The following is a 21,615-nucleotide window of genomic DNA, read 5'->3' on the forward strand; positions in this document are numbered from 1 at the left end:
AGCGGGGGCCGCGAGGAGTTAAGTAAGCAACCAGGAGGGTCCAGGGAGGGTCCAGGGAGGTCCGAGGGAGAAGGGGGCGGGAAGAGGAACCAGGTGCGCGCGGTGGACGGCGCAAGCACTTCTGGACCTCGCAGTCCCGCTCCCTATGCAGGTGACAGCTAAGGCACTCCCCCAGCCGAGATGACCGAGCCGCAATGCTCCCAGGCCACGCAGAGGGACTTGAAGAGGGCTCCGCTGCTGCTATTGCCCCTCCGACAGCAAGAACACTATCCGCACTCCCTCCTCTTCACGAGCGGCACCCGCGCCAGCGGGGGCCGCGAGGAGTTAAGTAAGCAACCAGGAGGGTCCAGGGAGGGTCCAGGGAGGTCCGAGGGAGAAGGGGGCGGGAAGAGGAACCAGGTGCGCGCGGTGGACGGCGCAAGCACTTCTGGACCTCGCAGTCCCGCTCCCTATGCAGGTGACAGCTAAGGCACTCCCCCAGCCGAGATGACCGAGCCGCAATGCTCCCAGGCCACGCAGAGGGACTTGAAGAGGGCTCCGCTGCTGCTATTGCCCCTCCGACAGCAAGAACACTATCCGCACTCCCTCCTCTTCACGAGCGGCACCCGCGCCAGCGGGGGCCGCGAGGAGTTAAGTAAGCAACCAGGAGGGTCCAGGGAGGGTCCAGGGAGGTCCGAGGGAGAAGGGGGCGGGAAGAGGAACCAGGTGCGCGCGGTGGACGGCGCAAGCACTTCTGGACCTCGCAGTCCCGCTCCCTATGCAGGTGACAGCTAAGGCACTCCCCCAGCCGAGATGACCGAGCCGCAATGCTCCCAGGCCACGCAGAGGGACTTGAAAAGGGCTCCGCTGCTGCTATTGCCCCTCCGACAGCAAGAACACTATCCGCACTCCCTCCTCTTCACGAGCGGCACCCGCGCCAGCGGGGGCCGCGAGGAGTTAAGTAAGCAACCAGGAGGGTCCAGGGAGGGTCCAGGGAGGTCCGAGGGAGAAGGGGGCGGGAAGAGGAACCAGGTGCGCGCGGTGGACGGCGCAAGCACTTCTGGACCTCGCAGTCCCGCTCCCTATGCAGGTGACAGCTAAGGCACTCCCCCAGCCGAGATGACCGAGCCGCAATGCTCCCAGGCCACGCAGAGGGACTTGAAGAGGGCTCCGCTGCTGCTATTGCCCCTCCGACAGCAAGAACACTATCCGCACTCCCTCCTCTTCACGAGCGGCTCCCGCGCCAGCGGGGGCCGCGATGAGTTAAGTAAGCAACCAGGAGGGTCCAGGGAGGGTCCAGGGAGGTCCGAGGGAGAAGGGGGCGGGAAGAGGAACCAGGTGCGCGCGGTGGACGGCGCAAGCACTTCTGGACCTCGCAGTCCCGCTCCCTATGCAGGTGACAGCTAAGGCACTCCCCCAGCCGAGATGACCGAGCCGCAATGCTCCCAGGCCACGCAGAGGGACTTGAAGAGGGCTCCGCTGCTGCTATTGCCCCTCCGACAGCAAGAACACTATCCGCACTCCCTCCTCTTCACGAGCGGCACCCCGTTTATTGCTACATTTGAAAATAATACAATGATATGTATTCTATTTTTCTACAATCAATTATCAAATATATATATATATATATTACCTACTGGCGGTCGCCAGTAGGTAGATATAGTTAGGACCCTGTTTCCATAGGAAATCCGCAACATTCTATTTGGAATAACTTTGGCGCCGGTCGGCGAATCCTCGCGAACTTTTCAAAATAGGTGGGGCGCTACGCTCCGCTCCTACCCTGAAAGTCTCGGGGGGATTCGTCAAGCAGGGGCCGAGAAAAAAGGGGGGTCCCAAAACGCGTTTTCCCCATGCATTTTTCCATAGGACCTTTAGACACGGCTACAGCCCGAACGGCTGAACAGAATTACTTGAAATTTGGCAGAGAGGTAGCCATAAGGTCAAGGAAGTGCCTTTTGCAGGTCTGGTGTAAATCTGTTCAGTATTTCCTGAGAAAATAGCATTTAAAAGCATATATATATATGTGGGCGGAGCCTAACCACACATCTCATCCTGAGATCTGATTGGCTGTCAGCACTTCATCCAAGAAGTGTTGGCAGCCATCTTGGGACCAATATACATGATAGCACCTCATTAAAAAGCATTGCAGTTAATAGAAGGTTTTAAGACTTTAGTTACATTATAAATCATTTGTTGATGGTACCATACTCATTTTAGGAATTGTGGTATGTTCTAAGGTGATTTCACCATGTGAAAAAGCCTTCTGCTGGGATATCATGATTGAGAGAAAAATATTTTCTCATGCTTTTACCACAGAGGTTTGGAAGGTGATCCATAGGCTAAACTGAGAGCTTATTTTCTGTAAATTCACATTATCTTTCTCAGTCATGTGAGAATGAAGTCTGACATTCTCAGTAAAACATGTACATCCAACAAGGGCAGAGACTGTCAGTTGATTCCTTTGTGTTCTACTGCAGCTTCCCAGAGTGTTCCAAAGAACTACTAGAGCGCTAACAGTCCTACTTATGATAAACGTATGGCACACCTGAAGCCATCTTGCTTGGATTAAAGTGGTAACTCTTAAAACATTTAATTTAAAAAGGAACAAAATGAGGGGGTTCATTTTTCCATAAAAAGTATGATTAGTGCTGCAGAAAGAAAAATTAGGGCACATTTTGAGTGACTTCTCAAATCCTCTTCTATTTCATTAAAAAATTCTGACATGCAGACTGAAACATGCACTTTCAATACCAGCAGCAGTTTTCCCTGGTGAGCAGTAGCTTTACTACAGTGATCTAATGAGCAAAAAGAGTGCTAACATTCTGAATTTATGGCAAATGTGTGACACATCTGAATGCCTTCTTGATGGAATCAAAGTAAAAAACTGAAAGTATTTCCTACTGAGGAGACTGCAGTAAATGAGGAAATTAGGAAACTTCATAACAAATAAGTCTCCCAAGATGGCCACCAGAGACAAAAGAGCCCAAATGTAGCCCAAATATCACCCAGATGTAGCCCAAGTATAGCCCAATGACAGAATGTCCCAGAATGTTCTTAAAAACAACTAGAGCGCTTACTGTCTTCATTATGACAAAAGTAAGGCACACCTGAAGACATCTTGATTGGAATAAACTGGTAACACTTAAAACATTTAATTTAAAAAGGAACACAATGAGGAGGTTCATTTTGCCATAGAAATTATGATTAATGCTGAAGAAAGAAAATGAGGGCACATTTTGAGTGACTTTTCAAATCCTATTTTATTTCATTAAAAAATTCTGACATGCAGACTGAAACATGCACTTTTAATACCAGGAGCAGACTTCCATGGTGCAGTAGTTTTACTACAGTGATCTAATGAGCAACTAGAGTGCTAACATTCAGAATTTATGGCAAATGTGTGACATATCTGAATACCTTCATGATGGAATCAAAGTAAAAAACTGAAAGCATTTCCTACTGAGGAGACTGCAGTACATGAGGAAATTAGGAAACTTCATAACAAATAAATCTCCCAAGATGGCCACCGGAGACAAAAGAGCCCAAATGTAGCCCAAAATCACCCAGATGTAGCCCAAATATAGCCCAATGACAGAAGTGTGCAAAACACTTATTATTTTGTGTTTTTGCAGTGTTATATAGTGCAGACTTGTCAGGTATTGGAGTGCTTTACATGAGCATTGGTTACATCACACAAGAACAAATTCATTTTGGTTGTAGACATGGAGAGACTAAGTGATTTGACCAGAATCACAGAATGTCGAGCTGAAGCAGAAACTTCAACCTGGTTCCCCAGTTGCAAAGTCTGCAGTTCTGGAAGTAACACCACATCCTCTCCCCTAAGTGCAACATTTAATCAAGTGGTCAACTGGATAAAAAAACATAAAGATAACAAATAATTTAAAAGTGCTTTGTCGCTATTTGAAAACTCAGAAAATATGTCCTTATTTTAGTCTTTTAGAGCACTAACCATAATTTTGATGCCAATAAGACCCTCTCATATATGTAATTTCTAAAGGAAATGCTCTAGGTATTACAGTTTTGATTACATCAAGATGATGTCAGGCGTTCCACACTTTTGTAATAAATATAGAATGTTAGCAATCTAGTTGTTCATTAGGATACTGTTGAGAGGCAGAGGCCAGGGGCACGGACTCTGAAAATTGAAGGCAGGTAGGAGGGTGCAAAGGCAACAATTTAACCACACTGAGCAGGCAGGAAGGGCCGTGGAAGCACAACAGACTATGGAGGGCAGTGGAAAGGGGGGCAGGGGCAACAAACCAACAATACAGGACTTGCAATAGAGACTGTTGGAGGGAAGATCTATTACGGGTCAAGGAAGCTAGGGGCGGTCCCCAGATCCCCGGGAGCCACCACAGAACTGAGCAGGAGAGTGAGTCAGGGACAAAAGGGGCACCTTAATTTGAGCCGGGGTGCCTAGGAACGCTTGCTCCAAAAATGAAGAAAACAGACATATGAGACATGGAATTGGAGGCAGAATACAATGGCAGTTTAATGAGAAGATGCAACTTCAAAGAAACCGCAGAATAGAGACATAAAGTACAAAATACAGAATCCAGATAATCATACAGCTGTCATAATATTCTCTGTATCTCAATTAATGTACTGACAGAGAGAGAGAGAAAACACATCTATAAATGCATCATGAGAAACAAGTTACACCAAGGAAAATGTTACCTAGGAACACTCACGTTTACTCTTAGAGCAAGCATTCCTGCAATTACAATACAAAATCTTTTAAATGCAAAAGTAAAGAGAACAATGGTTAAACATAACATGACATTTCATATAGGTAAAATAGAATAAGATACTTCAAGCAAAGCAGAGCAAGACATTTTAAGCAAAGGAAGACAAGAGCTCCCAGCTCTTGGGGAAAACCTGCACTGCCTGTTAACCTACATACAGACGGTGAGGTAGTCCGTCGATATCTGTGGGTGCTCCCTTTTTATATCATTTTGTGGGCTCCTTTGCACGCTACATCTACCTACGTATGCTACCCAAAAGCTTCGTCTGCAGATTTTACCAGACATTTCGTCATTTACCCACTTAATGCTGACAATGGACTGGGTGAAAAGGTCAGTCTCTCAGGCCAATCGCTTATCGTAAGTTCCATAGAGCAAGCAGAAAATAATGGGTATTGTACGGGAATTCAATATATTCATGTATAAAATCTCCTCAGTTCTCCTAACTTGACGCTCTGCGGTTGCCACTTCCTTAAAAGCGGGAAACCTGCCCAGGAAGCAAGTACCAGTCCAGGATGCAGCCTACTGTATGTCGACAGCTTCAGGGGGATGTTGAACTTTGATACCGAGCACGGAGCACTCGGGTAGGGTGGGGGCTACTAGTTTGGATCAGAAGGCCTCGCAGACCTGCCTTCAGACTGCTATACACTAAAATTGCAGAGCTATGGTCAATTTAACAAAGAGGCCTACATATTGAACAGAAGGGCCTACACAGGGGTTTTATGCTGGCTGAGTGGTAAGGATGTCTCAGGATAATTATATAGCAACACAGGACCCGCTGGTCAATTTAATACGGCCTACAAATGCAGCTGGCAGGGCAAGGACAAGGGTCTCATACTTCAGGTGTGGACAGAACGGGCCAGGGGCCCCCTGTGATACAAAATCTACACTCCTTCAAGGCTGTGGCAATGTAATAGACCATTGTGGGCAGAAGGAAGAGGCAATGGTAGTACAACCATACATGCCAACAGACCCGATTCAGCCAGGAAACGTCCAATGTTTTTAAGCTCAAATGGGCTTTATTTGATCTGTCTCCTGTCTACAATATCCTCTTTTTCAATGTAACTCAAAGGGGAAAATCAATACCCCAGTTTTTTTTCAAAATCTCCCTCTTACCAAGTTCAAAATGTTCGCAAGTATGGTACATTGGATCATGGAAGGAAATGGGATAGGGACATGGACTTGGATAACAGAGGACAGGAGGGACATGGAGAGGTGCACCAAACTGACCCTGCAGGGCAGGCATCAGGGTTTGCAGCAGCACAATACACCACACAGGGCATGCGGGACGGGAGTGCAGCACAACAATCCATAGAAAGCAAGAGGGAGGGGACAGGACCATGCACATGGACAACAGAGAACAGAGGGGCAAGAGGCAATGGTAGCTAGCTGACCATAATGGACAGACAGGAGAGAAAGCTGCAGTATAACAGACCATAAAGGGCAGGAGGGACGGATCAGGGGCATTACAATGGAACAGACAAGCCAGGAGGGAGGGAGTAGGGCTGGGGGCAAGGGGGCAGGGCAGGAGCAGCAAGATAGCCATGTAGGTCAGGCAGGATGGGCACTAGAAGCAAGACACACCATGAAGAGCAACAGTGAGACTGTGATGGCATACACACAGACCATGGAGGGAAGGTGGGAGGGGGTCAGGGGCAGCTAACTGACCACACAGGGAAGGTGGGAGGGGCCATGGCAGCACAGAAGACCATGCATGGCAAGTGGGAGGGTTAGTGGCAGCACAATGGCTATGATGGGCAAGAAGGAGGGTGGAGGGGCATGCACAAAGGACGATGGAGGATAGAAGGAAGGGTCAGGACCTGTGCACAGACAAGAAAGTTCAGGGGAAGGGACCTCACAACAGACCACACGGGGCAGGCAGGAGGAGCAGTTGCAGCACAACAGACCAGGGAGGGCAGAAGGGTGTGGCAGTAAAATGGACCATGGAGGACAGGAGGAAGGGGATAGGGGCATGGCATGTGGACAGGCAGGGTGGAGGTGGCAGGGACAGGTTACAGCCATCTGACAATGCTAGGCAGGTGGGAGGGGAGTAGCAGCTCAACAGAACACTCAGAGTAGATAGGAGTGGCAGGTCCATGGGACATGGTGGGCAAAAAGGATGGAGCAGGGGCATGCACAAAGACATCGGAGGGCAGGGGGAAGGAGAATAGGGGCAGCAAGCTAAGCACAGAGTTTAAGCAGGAGGTCAATGATGGGGCATAGAATTGGGCAATGGAGGGCAGGAGGAGTGGACTGGTACATCATACTAAATTGAGGGCAGTGGCAGCACATCAGACCATGCATGGCAGGAGGGAGGAGGCTAGTCCATGGATTCACACAACAGAGGATAGGGAGGAAGGGGATGGGGCAGCAAGCTAACTGTTCAGAGAAGGCGGGTATTAGGAACTTTATTGTTTTTAAAACATTGTGTCTGTGCGAACTACTTAAAATATGAACAAGTATGCAGCATAATCTCACTTTTATTCAGGAAGAAGAGGACGTTTGTGACTGTGACTCCGGGCTCACTTGGCAGAAACACCCCCTGACCCTCCACCCCCTATCGCAAAATGTAATGCCCGTGAAAAGGATAGGTGAACACAGTGTTATATAGAACATAGTCCTGAGAGCACGATTGAAAATGAAAACTAGATATAGTGTATGGTATAAACTATGCACCAAAAAGTGTGATATAAGATGAACCGGGCGTGAAATATAATATGCAATACATTGTGCGCAATGACAGATTCATGGGAGAGCGCGAGATAGCACAGGCACTAGCGCGTGCTATGCGATATGTGCCTTGGAGTGTAATATGCACAGGGCAGTGTTGTGTAACCTAACTAGTCTCTAAAGTTGTAATATAAAATATGTGCTGGGGAGTGTAACGTTGCATATGCACTGTGACAAAGATATGGATCCCAGATTGTAATATGTATGGCATAGCACTGTGCGTTATAACATAGGCATCGAGAAAGGCACGTTAGATGGGGCAATATAACCCGTGCGAAGACAAGTGTGGCATGACATATTCACGGGGTGGTGTTACAGTGCACATGGGCTAGAGAGTGTCATAGCATATGCACTAGCTAGTGGAATACAACACAGAGGTGTGTGGCACTCGGCAGGCAATGGTGGGTGTAACACAGCATTGGGCTCTGTCAGGAGCACGCTGTGACTCTCAAGTGATGTTCGTCCCCTTTCCAGAGAGTAAAATAAAAAGTATTACACATCCGGCAGTGGATGTGTGTTTTATTAACCGTGAGGGGGGTTTCTTGCATAGTTTTGGTCGAATTTTTGTCGAATCCCCTTTGAATGGCTTGGTGTGCATGTGTATTAAATGTGCCCGTCAATAGCTACCCATGTTTGTATAAATAAACGACAAGGGTGTCTACCAGGATTAGGCACGGTAGGGCATCAGACATGTCAGAGCTTCACTAGTGGTGTAAATACATTCCACGTGGATTCATTGCATGCATAGTCGCCTTTTAATGAATATCACGCAAATCGTCATGGTGATAGGTACGTACGGTTTGTCCAGCATGTCCTAGGTGTGTCTATAAATATATATTTTTTTAAAATAATAAAAAACAGTGGCCGGCCCTGGGGTTTGGGGTCAAAAAAATATAATTAGGAGACTGGCCCTGGGGGATGGGGTCATCAGGGTCAATAAATTAGAATAAGAAGGGGAACCAAACAGCCCCCCTTTTTAAAAAACTAAAATAAATAAAAGACTGGCATCGTGCCGGAGGCCATGCCCCCTCCGTGCAGCACTCTGCAAACGCGCCCCCAACAGGCATCTCCAGTATGCGCCAGGGAGCTGCGCTGCAGCCAGGTGTTCTGAGGCCAAGCCCCTTTTTACACCTCTCTGCAACGCAGCTCTGTGGCGCTTACTGGAGGTACCTAGTGGTCTAGTTTGACCCTAGGGACCCTTAGGATTCAGGGGGACTTAATCTCTCAACTTAGAACAGCCACAGGGCGCGTTTACACAGTGGTGAAGGGAGGGGACGGGGCCTGAGGTGACGTGTGCAAACACGCACTATGGCACGTTTTAAATTGGGGATATAATTTCCCTTCAATACTGAGGGCCCCTGGGGGCTAACTAGCCCACCAAGTGCTTCCAGTAAGCGCCACTGAGCTGCATTGCAGAGAGGTGGTCCAGGCCGTGCCACTTTTTACACCTCTCTGCAACGCAGCTCTGTGGCACTTACTGGAGGTACCTAGTGGGCTAGTTGGACCCTAGGGACCCTCAGGATTCAAATGAACTTAATCTCCCAACTAAAAACGGACACAGGGCGTGTTTACACAGTGGTGAAGGGAGGGGACGGGGCCTGAGTTAACGTGTGCAAAAACGCCCTGTGGCCTGTTTTAAGAGGTAGTTTTAATCCCCATGCCCTATTATACACTAGGGGCTTACAGAGGAGGTCATGCTAATCACAGGGGGACCCCAACGCATAATGTTCCCTAGTGTATGTAGATGTTTTCACTGTATTCTAAGTGTCTTTTAACATAGCACTGGCTCTAGGACTGGTTAGTCAGACTCAGTTTCCACCAGTATCCGTCTGAAAAAGTTGAGGGTACAGGATGATTTTGCAACAAGGCTTCTTTCTGCTCTTCTTTTTGTTCTTTCTGCACGTTATCCTTCTTCCTGCACTTATCTTCGTATTTGAGGACTTCTGCTGCTTCTTTCTGCACTTCTTTTGTTTCTTTCTGTGCATTTTTTCTTCTTTCTTAACATGTCCTATCTCTGTAGGCATAGTTAGAAATTAGCATTTAAAAAACCTTTGAAATTCACAGAAAAAACCATAGGTTTCAGGCACGTTATAGTTAGGAATTAGCATTTAAAAAACCTCAGAAATTCACTGAAAAAACCATAGGTTTCAGGGGTGTTATAGTTAGCTGGACTTTTCACTTGTACAAAACCATTGAAATTCCCCCGTTATAGTTAGTTCAGCTAACTATAACTCGCGCGCCCGCAATGCACTGCTGACGTCACATATTACATCACTCATGACATGGTCAGTGACATCACTCATGACATCACTGATGACATCTCAAATGACATCACTGATATATACACATATCAACTTTCACTTCTTCAGAGAAACCGGGACACTTTCAGCATCGGTGCAGTTACGGGTCCAAAGCAGCCCAATTATTTACATCATTTTCACTGAGTACCAAAGTACTGTTGCACTCTCGTCAGGAAGCAATAACCGCTACGAGTCCATCCGTCAATGAAAGATCGTATTTTATTTCATAGTACAGAGCATCAGCCAGATAATTACCCAACGCGTTTCGGTGAAACTCGCCTTGGTCACGGGTAAGTGAAAGTCTCAAAAACACAAATTTAAGACTTCATGTCTTCGAACTTCAGATTCATCTCATTCTGATTTAAAGCAGAGATGAATTCATTCGCTTGTGATTCAGAACCACCCCAAATGATAAAAAGATCATCAATATACCGCAGCCAAAGTTTGACATGGCTGCGGTACAGATGTTGTGTCTTCGACACCTGCTGCTCCCAGCAACAAATAAACAAATTAGCGAAGCCCATCGCAGTTCCTTGCTTCTGCCTAAAGTAAATTCCATCAAAAATGAAGAAATTATTCTCCAGGCAAAAGGTCATCATCTGTAATAACATCTCATTGTGCTTAAGAAAGGAGATGGAACAGGAGCTTTGGTTATAGCAACTGCGAGATGAGCGGGAGCTTATCAGCTTTATGCTCTTACAGCCATTGAAGGAAGTGGTAGTTTCTCTTATGCCGTTAATGGATACATTATGTATTTATTAATATGTAACTATTTACGAGGAAAAATACGGCATACAAAACCACTGGGAATTGGAGGCAGCAATTTTACGAATAAATGGGTAAAAGAATTGGTGAAGATCGCATTAGATACACTTGAGTTTGTGGAGAAATCCAGTTTGTATATAAATGTTAGTATTTTTTCAACTAGAACTTTATTTACTAAATATTTAGGTTACAATGGAAATAAGACTGTTAAAAAATGGCCGTCACTTTTATGTTACAGATTGATGTGTAAGTCTGTCGTCTATGTTTATGTATATGACGTTGTACGCAACATGAAGTCTTAAATTTGTGTTTTTGAGACTTTCACTTACCCGTGACCAAGGCGAGTTTCGCCGAAATGCGTTGGGTACTTATCTGGCTGATGCTCTGTACTATGAAATAAAATACGATCTTTCATTGACGGATGGACTCGTAGCGGTTATTGCTTCCTGACGAGAGTGCAACAGTACTTTGGTACTCAGGGAAAATTATATATATATATATATATATATATATATATATCCAAACGAATCGTTACGCCGTTTTTTTCAAGAAACGATGCAATGGCCACAAAATTTTCTCAGCGTGTATTTATTTAGATGGTTTGTGTCACTCTACGCGTTTCGGAGAACACCTCCTTGATCACGACTGATCAAGGAGGTGTTCTCCGAAACGCGTAGAGTGACACAAACCATCTAAATAAATACACGCTGGCCATTGCATCGTTTCTTGAAAAAAACGGCGTAACGATTCGTTTGGATATTGGGAGTCGCTTTCCTGCCGTGGCCCGCTACTGCAAGTGGCTTTGGTCTTCGTAGCGAAACAGAAGAAGTGGATATATATATATATATATATATATATATATATATATAATCTGGTAAAAGTTCAGTGTTTGCCCGCGTGCTTCCTGATTGTCAGTGTTGCTGTGGTCTGGCGTCTCCACCCCAGACGCCTCTAAATCCACAGTATACTCAACTGAATAAGCACAGTTCGGCAGTCAAATGTGGTGCAAAAATGAGTCAAGCAAAATCGTAGTAGTTCACACCTACAAGTTTCGACTGTGTTACACAGTCAAAACACGTAGATGTGATCTACTGCGATTTTGCTTGACTAAAGATTTACTTTTTCACCATGTTCGAGAGCCAAACTGTGCTTATTCAGTAGAATTTAATATATAATTGCCAGAGATAGGAATTCCTCAGATTTTTGATCAGTAATTTTTGATCAGTAACAACTTTGCACCAGTCTGACGAATCTCCACAAAATGTTGCAGATCTATTCCTTTTTCTACATTGGTAGATAATGCAAAGTTTCGTAGTGATTAGTTAAGAGGGTGCAAAGAAACAATGTGGGTCTGCTGAATGGATTTCATGAAATGTAGGAGGAATGTAGATTATGGTCTGGAAATGTTCGTTTTTGTATTTCATGAAAATCCGTTCAGCAGTTTTGTAGTTATGAGGCACTAAAACGTAGTGATATATTGGGCCGTGGTATACTGCAGTAATTTTGCGATACATGTTGTTGACAAGGACTCTACAACAATACACTCCACTGTATGACACTTCTCAATACTCTACGACGCGCCACTCCACAACATGCCACCCTAGTCTAACATTCCAACTCTACACCACTCCCCTTGTATTCCAGTCCACGGTACATAGCTCCACACCACTCCCTCCACTCTAAGCTAATCCACTCTATGCCACTTCACAGTATGCCACTCCACTGTACTCTATTCCTTTTTCTGTCATTACACTCAACAACACACTAATTCACTCCAGTCTGTGCCACTCCACTCTACAACGTGGCACTCCACTCTGCACCACTCCCCTCTATGCTGTTCCACTGTATGCCACTCCATGCTATTCCACTGTATGCCACTCAACGACACACTAATCCACTCTATGCCACTCCAGTCGCTGCCACTCCACAACACACTGCCACTCTGTCCCCCCCACAATATGCTAGTCCGCTGTATGCCACTCCAGTGTATGACACTTCACTTTGCTCTATTACACTCTACTCCCCTCTATGACTCTCCACTATACCATACTATAGTCCACTGCATAGCACTCCACTGTACAACAGTCTACTCCAGTCTATGTCAGTGTAGGACACCATGCTCCACTCTATTCCATTGTACAACACTCTATGCAAATCTCTCTATGCCAATCCACCCAGTTTACTTCAGTATACTCTGATGAGACTTTCCACTCTAAGCTACTTTATGCCACTCAACTCCATGACAATCCACTATAACGCACTCTATGCCACTCCACAATGCTGTAATCTAATCCACTCTACGACACTTTACGACACTCTATGAAACATCACTCCAGATGTCATCAGTGATGTCACTGACTATGTCATGAATGATGTAATATTTGACGTCATCAGCAGTGTATTGCGGGGGCGCAAGTTATAGTTAACTGAACTAACTATAACGGTGGAATTTCTCTGGTTTTGTACGAGTAAAATGTCCAACTAACTATAACGTCCCTGAAACCTGTGGTTTTATCAGTAAATTTCTAAGGTTTTATAAATGCTAATTTCTAACTATAACGTGCCTGAAACCTAGGGTTTTTTCAGTGAATTTCAAAGGTTTTTTAAAGGCTAATTTCTAACTATACGTAGAGGTAGGACATGTGCAGAAAAAAGAAGAAAGGTGCAGAAAGAAGCAAGAGCTATGCAGAAAGAACCAACAGAGGTGCAGAAACAGGCCTTGTTGCAAAGTCCTCCTGTGCCCCCAACTTTTTACTGACTGGTACTGGTGGTAACGGACTATGCCTAACCAGGCCCGGAGCCAGTGCTAGGCTAAAAGACACTTAGAATACAGTGAAAACACCTACATACACTAGGGTACACAATGGGTTGGGCATCCCTGTGATTGGCATGACCTCCTCTGTAAGGCCCTAGTATATAATAGGGCAGGGGGATTAAAACTACCTCTAAGTCAGCGGTGCAGAAAGATGCTTCTTTAAATAGTAGTCGCGTTTGCAGAGTGGTGGAGAAAGGGTGCCTGGCCTCCGACCAGCGCTCAGGAATTCCACTGCGTAGGACTTACAGAAGTACCAGGATGTCTTTTTGGCCCCAAAACTCCCTTGGACTTCATCCCCCATCCCGTAGTCTGCCAGAGGTGCGTTTGCAGAGTGGTGGAGAAAGGGGGACATGGCCTCCGAAGAAGTCTTAGCAATCCCACTGTGTGGGACTTACTGGAGGTAACAAGAAGGGTAGTTGGCCCCCAAGGACATCCTTGGGGGCCAACTATCCCTCCTATTACCTCCAGTAAGTCCCACACAATAGCATCAGTAAGTACTCGTAGCAGGCCACACACCCTTTACCCACCACTCTACAATCATGCTCCCTGGCGTGCTCTTGGATGGGGTTTTAAGTCCCCTTCGCTGCTGGGGGTCCTTTAGGGGCCAACTAGCCTACCTCTTACCTCCAGTAAGCCCCACACAGTGGGATTGCTGAGAGGTAGACAAAGGCCATGCCCCCTTTCTCCACCACTGTGCAAACGCGCCCCCAGACGCGTTCTAATTTGGGGGATTAAGTCCCCTTGAATACTGAGGGTCCCTGGGGGCCAATTAGCCCACCAGGTACCTCCAGTAAGCACCACACAGCTGGATTGCAGGAAGGTGGTCTGCGGCCATGCCCCCTTTTTGTACCACTCTGCAAACGTGCCTCTTGGCGCACTGCTGCTCGGGGAATGAAGTCCACTTGTGTCCTGAGGTCCTCCCCCGGGGCTGGCCCTTAGCATTGGGGACCATGAGGGGTGCCCCACGGACCCGCTGGCTCTCTTCCTCCTGTGGGAGCCGGCATTGCTTTTGAGCAAGGAGAGCTGCTAATATGCAGCTCCCCTTGCTCAAAAGCAATTCTGCTTTGCTTCATTGAAAACCTACTTAAGGAATTTCACTCTTGGCTGAACAACTGCTCCAAGGATATACAATTCTCTTTAGATTATAGCAATTCCACAGTCCATTTTTTGGATCTAGCTATAAAAGCAGAAGAAGGCAAACTTTACACCAGCCTTTACAGAAAGGTGAGTGAACGCAACACTCTCCTGCGTTACTCGAGTCACCATTCACGCAACCTTAGGGACAATTTGCCCTTTGGGCAATTCCTAAGGTTGCAGAGGAACTGCTCCAGAAAGGATGACTATTTCCTAGAGTCAGTTGAACTTATGTCACGTCTGACTGACAGAGGCTACCCGCTCAGACTTTTAAAAAAGGCGCTTAAACGTGCATGGTTCAACAATAGAGATTCCCTTCTGGAACCCAAAGAGAGAGGGACTAATGATCAAGACAGGTTAGTTTGTGTGACTACATTCTGCACAAAGAGCAATACCATCAAGAAAATTATAAACAACCACTGGCACCTGGTCACCGATGAACTTGGTGGACTACCACCACCCATGCATGCGTTCCGCAAAGGCATGAATGTAAGGGAACATGGTGTCAAATCCGTTTTACCCATAGAATCGAGAACTTCACAGATGACACTATGGAACATCCCGCCCATGAAGGGACATTTTAAATGTGGGTAATGTTGGGCGTGTCCCATGGCCAATGAATTGAAACTTTCACACACAACAACTACAAACACACACTTCAAGATCACACTAACTAACTCCAGCGGGGTAATCTATGCCATTTCCTGTCCATGTGCTTTTGTATATATAGGACAAACTATACAAAATGTAAAGTCCCATATCCTGCAACACTGCAGTGGTATACGGTGCCAGGTACAGGGAATACCCCTCGTGGAACATTTTACATCATTTGGACACACACCAGAGAGCCTACATTGGTGTGTAATAGAGAAGGTACACCAAAACCCCCGGGGAATGGGATTTTGGTAGAATTCTGAGCCTACGCGAGTGTAGATGGATACGTCGCTTTGATACTGTAGCGAGAGGATTAAATGAATACGAGGCGATCACCAGACAGGTGTCCACACTCAGCAATGTTTGTTGACAATAGGACCCTTTTTTTATTAGCGTGTGGTTGACACCGCCCCTTTTCAAATCCACCGCCCCTTTTTCTTAGTATAAATTCTCCCGCGATTTGCTGCTCAGATGGAGTAAGGACGTCAATCAGATCGTCTCCAGGTAATTCTCCTTCACAACCGACCATCACCTAGGAAGGCCTTGCGCTCCTTAGATAGTATTTTAATTAAAATTCCCTTCCTCCCTATTTTCTAGTCGTATAAATTACGCTATGCCCCGGATTGCCCTATTCATTCAGTCATCTCTTGCCTCGCATACGGGCCTGAATATTACATTCAATGGATGGTCTAAGCACCACTGTCATGGTTTATATCTACTGAATAACAGGCTTTGTCCTTAGTTGGTCCTTGCCACGTTACGGGTGAGTTGCTACAGCCAGTCCTTGTGTACTTTAAGTGTACAATCCTTATGGACTCTTGACAACAACTGTTATTATTATTGAATTGCAGGCATTGGTGTAACCAGGTTTTGGACTCCAATAGAGCATTGCAAGATTGATGAGGTGGGTTTAATACATTACTTCCGCAATTTGATGTGCAGACACCATGCCTGGGTAACCTATTAGGTCCCGGTTCTAAGATTTTTGTTTTTATTCTGTCGGGTCACTTCACCTGTCCCCTTGTCCTGAGGAAGATCCACATGGCTGAGGTATTAAAGTCCCTCAGTTGCCGATAAGCCGGATCGAAACGTCGATGCTACCCCCCCCCCCCACCGCACCTGGACCAATTTCCCATTCCCCCTGTTTACAGCCTTAAGGAAACTCTCCTTACAACTTTAGAAAATATAATTCGAATGAATAATTTGCATGTGGCCAGGTTGCATCTAACTGTTTATTGGATATCAGTTCTGTACAGTCTTGTAAATATATGCCCTTTACTTTTCTACACACTTTGAGCTCTCTTGACTCCTTTATATACACTTGAGCACTCTTTCTTACATGTTCCCTAGAACAGTCTCCTACCTTCTTAACCCTCTAGTGATTGTTCCTTTAAATGACTAAATGAATATATTGTAATAATACTTCGTGGTTTTTCTGCACATTTGTTTTAATTATATTCACGATTTACAGACGTTTGTGAGCTGATTAATGTAAGCTCACATAAGTTGAAAGTAAAGTGTAGTCCTACACCAGTTGTCTTCAAACTGTGGGGCGCGACCCCCAGGGGGGCCGTGGAGTGATGCAAAGGGGGTCGCGCCTTCCCAGTCACACTTCTGCCCAGGCCCAAGGGCTTCAGCCCCCCCCCCACACTTCCCCCGTCCTGTGTCTCAGCCCGGGCTGCTGCAGTGAAACTTGAGCTGCTGGGGGCTCAGCTGGGCAGTGTCTGGATTCCTATCTCCGGCACCGTGTTTTTTCACAGGTCTTTAAAGACCATTTGCATTTTAACATGCCTTTGTAAACTGGTTACAGAGGCTTAGTTTTTTTTGCTGGTTCCAGTACCCCCTGGGTCCCCACTGTGCCTATTCCTTACATTTGGATTTTACATTCACTGCTGTAGTGTGAGAATGCATTTCATAGAAAGGAATACAAAGTTGGCTTCCTGGGGGCGCCGTGTGTGAAAGTTTATTGTGCTTTTGAAGCACCTGCTGCAGCGTTTCTTTCCCCGGCAATTACGAGGCCTCACATAAATGTCAAGATAACTCGTGTGATTAATTATCTTCCTGGAGAGAGATCAGAATTTTGTATAGTTGAGGTTTTGACTTAGGTGAAGTTAGTGCAGAGGGTTAATATGCCTGCTGTAAAGAACGTGTACCAAGTAGATTACAGAGTGCGTATGATGTGAAGAGATCAGCAGGTTACTGCTTTCAAAAGAGACATCCTTTTGTTACTTGCAATTTATAACTTAAAGTCCTAATATAGAATAGTGAGCTATTAACGTTCATCCTAGAACAGCATGCACACTACAAAGAATACATTATTAGACCATTGATTAATGTTGCAAAAAGGGTTAATTTGGCTAGAAATCAATTCTTGTTATTAAAGGAAACTCCCAACTATGCTGTTTCTTTTTCGACTCTGAGTTTGTGCTTCTCCACACCAAGCACTCTTGAACTATACTGCCTACCAGTATGGATGACATGTGACTCCTATACTTTTAGTCCTTTGGCTTATGTAACATTTCCTATACACTGATTTACACACTTATGATTGATTGTCTCTGTGTAATGTGTGTGTGATGCAAAGTGCTCGGACACCCTACACTGGTATGAGTGGCCCTATATAACTAATTCAATGCATCTGAGAGTGTGGGGTTATGGAGACTTGGTCACTGTTAAAGGGTGCTAGTGAGAGAATCCGTGGTGGGGGTGGTCATTGGGGGGGCACCAACAAACATTGTCGCACAGGGCACCACCAGCACTAAAGCCGGCCCTGGGAAGTATGCACAGATAAGCGCTGAAAATACCGCTTTAGGTGACTGCTTTTTTTTGTACCGACTGGGCCATCAAAATAATCTGCTGGTAACCCTAACCATAGGACTGGAAGTTTGTTGCAGGATCAGCACATTATTTATTTCCTTCACCCTCGATCCCCGATTAATGCCGCAATAGGTTAACTTAGATCTTAAAGTCTACGCCCCCGTCAATAACATGCTGAGTTACTTCATGGGTCTGGGAATGCACCCTGCATTCAGACAACTCATTCTTCATTCTCGCCCTTTATTGTCACGGTCACCTTGCACTCACAGTGATCACAATGCACTCACACTGATCACCATGCACTTGCACCATTCACCCGCTTACCTTGCACTCACAGTGATCACTCTGCACTCAAAATGCACTTGTCCTGCTCACACTATACCTCAACCTGCAGTCACACGAGTACACTGCTCATCCTGCACTCATGTGACACTTCACTCACCTGTCCCCCTCACTACTCAATATGCAACTCACTCAAACAAGCCCATCAGTAATCATACATTCATTCATCCCATTCTGAACTTGCATCAGCACCCAAAATGAGAGAGTACAGCAAGGGAGTGAGAGAATTTGATTGAAGAGGTCAGGGATGAGGAGAAATGTGAATTGCTGAAGAGAAGTGTGGACACGCAAGAAGTGAGTGTGATCCAAAGGTGAGGGCTTCTGTTAGAACAAAGGGGAGATGTGAAAGAGGAATGGGGGGACTGGAGAGGTGTAAGATACAAATAGACAAAAATTTGAATGAAGAGACGAGGTGAATGAGAAGTGCTGAGGGGCACGGGAGGTGACAGGGCCAGAGAGGCCATGAGATAAAGGTGAGAGACTGTTAGAGATGAGGGCAGTGAAAGGACAGAATGGCAAGAGGTGATTAAAGGTGAAGTGAGAGGTTGAATGGGGAGAGTTCAGAAGTTGTAAAAAGGGGTGAAAGAAAATGACCTGCAAAGTGAGAGAGGGATCCGGGGTTAGGAGAGGAGAGAGGGATGGAAGGGAGGGGGTGAGAGGAAAGCTGCATGGGTAAACGGCTTCACTCTACACAAAACCGCCAGGGTTTTAAGGGACCCCTGCTTCTTCCGGTCAGGGCCAGGTGAGCTTCTAATGTGGCAGCACGTATTGCTGCAGAGTGGAAGGCCCTTCACAAAGGTTGACTTGAAATCTTTCTGATGATAATTGCTGTATTTTGGTTATAAATGGGTACTGATTGGGTGAAATCTTTCCTCAGCGTTACTGTGTGTAACAAATATCAAAATAATGAAGCAATGCTATCCCAAAATACGCGGCATCACATAACCTCATTTACATTTTCATCCCATGCAATTTAGTCAACAGGTTTAGACATTTTTGTCAGGAGGGGGTCCTTACGCCTCAAAATGTTGACAGGGGGGTCTCGGCATCCAAAAGTTTGAAGACCTCTGTCCTACACATTGGTAAGCTTCATCATAGATAGGAAGAAAGTACAGCAGATAGAAAGATACAAAGTCCAGCCGTTTGGCACATGCTTGTGTGACTTATTACTAATTACATAAATTATGAAATCAGTACATTTGTGAGCACTCAAATGGTTACTTTACACCACAAGCTTCCGGCTTACTTTTCATTCTGACATACATTGTCTTTTTGCCAAGATACCTTTGAAATGTTCCAACTACCATGAATGAGTCAGCTGCTATCCGTTTCAGAGAACATGATGTCCTATAGTGAATTTTGGTCCAAAGTAAAGTCCAAGCACTTCATCCAGTAAGCAGACAGCACTTCTGGTTGGGTCCAAAGAAAAGCAATGGAGGGCACTAGCGCTCAGGAGACATCTTCGTTCTCAGTCAAAGTTACACTGAGCACAAACAGTAACTTGAATCTTAAATAGCACAAGTGTAGATCACCCCAACTAACAATGGGTGCCTTACTATAGCATCAGCAAGGACAGACAGACAACTAAGAAAACCAAAGGAATACAAAGAGGTACACTCCTATACCAAGTTATTTTATTCTACATCATGGTACTAAGTTGTTGCTGATCTCACACACAGACATGGTGCAAATCCAATGCGAGCAGACAGACAGACAGACAGACAGACAGACAGACAGACACACACACACACACACACACACACACACACACACACACACACACACACACACACACACACACACACACACACACCCCTCCCTACCCCATTCCCCTGCCAAATCTGTTAATCAGGCTAACTCCATCCTCAACAATCATGCCAGAACCATGCGTTATACTACGTTTTCACAAGCCCCACAATGTTACATCTACTTACCCATTTGTTTCCTGCTTAGTACTGAATTTATTTTCTCGATGGAACTGTTAACAGAAGTCAATGGAATCTGGCGTTTTAAGTAATTGGGCTCAGATGAGTATTCAGGTTCAGACACAGGAGCAAGGTTAGATAGAACTGACCTGGGGGAAAAAGAAAATATAAATCTACATTAGATGAAAAACAAATGTGAAGGTCACTCAACCTCAAAAACTAATTATTTTTTTAATGAATGTGCCCCATGCCCATGTTTGGTACTATGTGGGATATTTCCTATTTACTTACTAAGTCAAATACTCAATCACCTGCTGAGCTGCACAAGACATTACAGCATTTTTGTTTATCAATGTACCACAAGTAGAGAGTGAAAGTCTGTCCCACAGTATAGATGCAGTGTTGGAGTGGGTGGAAGACTTAATTAAATGATCGCCTTTCCTATCAATTGGTAGCAGGAGAGACTGGCTGCAGCTGTTAATAGGTGAGCGGAGTCATCTCCATGGCAGCTTAACAAGGGTTATGGGTTAAACTGGATGTCCAGCAGTGCTGCAATTAAGATCCAGGGGTCAGATGTACGACTTTTTGGCGGTCGCAAAAGGGAAATCGGCCCGTTTGCGACTGTAAAATAGGTCTGTGCAATGTACAAACCCAATTTTGCGAGTCGGTAGCCTATTATTGACTCGCAAAATAGTGCTTGCGACTCGCTATTTCGAAGGGGTGTGTTAAGGGCGTCCCTTCCTAATAGCAAGCCGCACTTCTATGTATGACTGTTTTGAAACACTCGCAGTTATCACCTATTTAAAAAAGGTGGTAAGTCACTCGCAAACAGGAAGGAGTCCCCAGGGAACCCTTCCCCTTTGTGGCTGGCAGCGAAAATATTTCTTAAGAGTAGGCAGTGGTCCCACGGATCACTGCCTGCTCTTAAAAAATGTAATGGAAACGTTTCATTTTTCTTTTTTAAATGCATCCCGTTTTCCTTTAAGGAAAATGGGCTGCATTAAAAAAAAAACTGATTTATTTAAAAAGCAGGCACATACATGGTGGCCTGCTGACCCCAGCAGGCCACCATCCCTGTGAGTGCTGACCATTCCCAAAGGGGTCGCAAATTGCAACCTGCCTCATGAATATTAATGAGGCAGGTTGTTAGCGACCCCATTGGGAATCGCAAACAGTGTCTGAGACACTGTTGGACATTCCATTTTGCGAGTCGCATAACAATGCAATCTGCAACTCGCAAAATGGAAGGGTCATACATCTGGCCCCTGGTGTATTGCACCAGACAAACCATTAGTCCAAGCAGAGCACGGAAGCTCTAGTGTGTTGCAGGACATCGCAGCAGTAAAATGTTTGTGCCTTGGCATACCGAAAGAAATGATGAATAGATGTGT

General features: G+C 45.6%; 1 protein-coding gene across 3 annotated transcripts in view; it reads right to left on the reverse strand.

Annotated features, from left to right (window-relative positions):
• SKA3 (spindle and kinetochore associated complex subunit 3) overlaps positions 1-21,615 on the reverse strand; it is a 637,733-nt gene that overhangs the window by 19,123 nt on the left and 596,995 nt on the right. For all 3 annotated transcript variants that reach the window (XM_085621582.1, XM_085621581.1, XM_085621580.1), the window contains one exon: positions 20,234-20,373. In XM_085621582.1, the coding sequence (XP_085477708.1) occupies positions 20,234-20,373 (140 nt within the window). The remainder of the gene's footprint in view (positions 1-20,233; positions 20,374-21,615) is intronic.

This window comes from Triturus cristatus, chromosome 8 (genome assembly GCF_964204655.1).
Source record: "Triturus cristatus chromosome 8, aTriCri1.1, whole genome shotgun sequence".
In the NCBI taxonomy this organism is placed as follows: domain Eukaryota; kingdom Metazoa; phylum Chordata; class Amphibia; order Caudata; family Salamandridae; genus Triturus; species Triturus cristatus.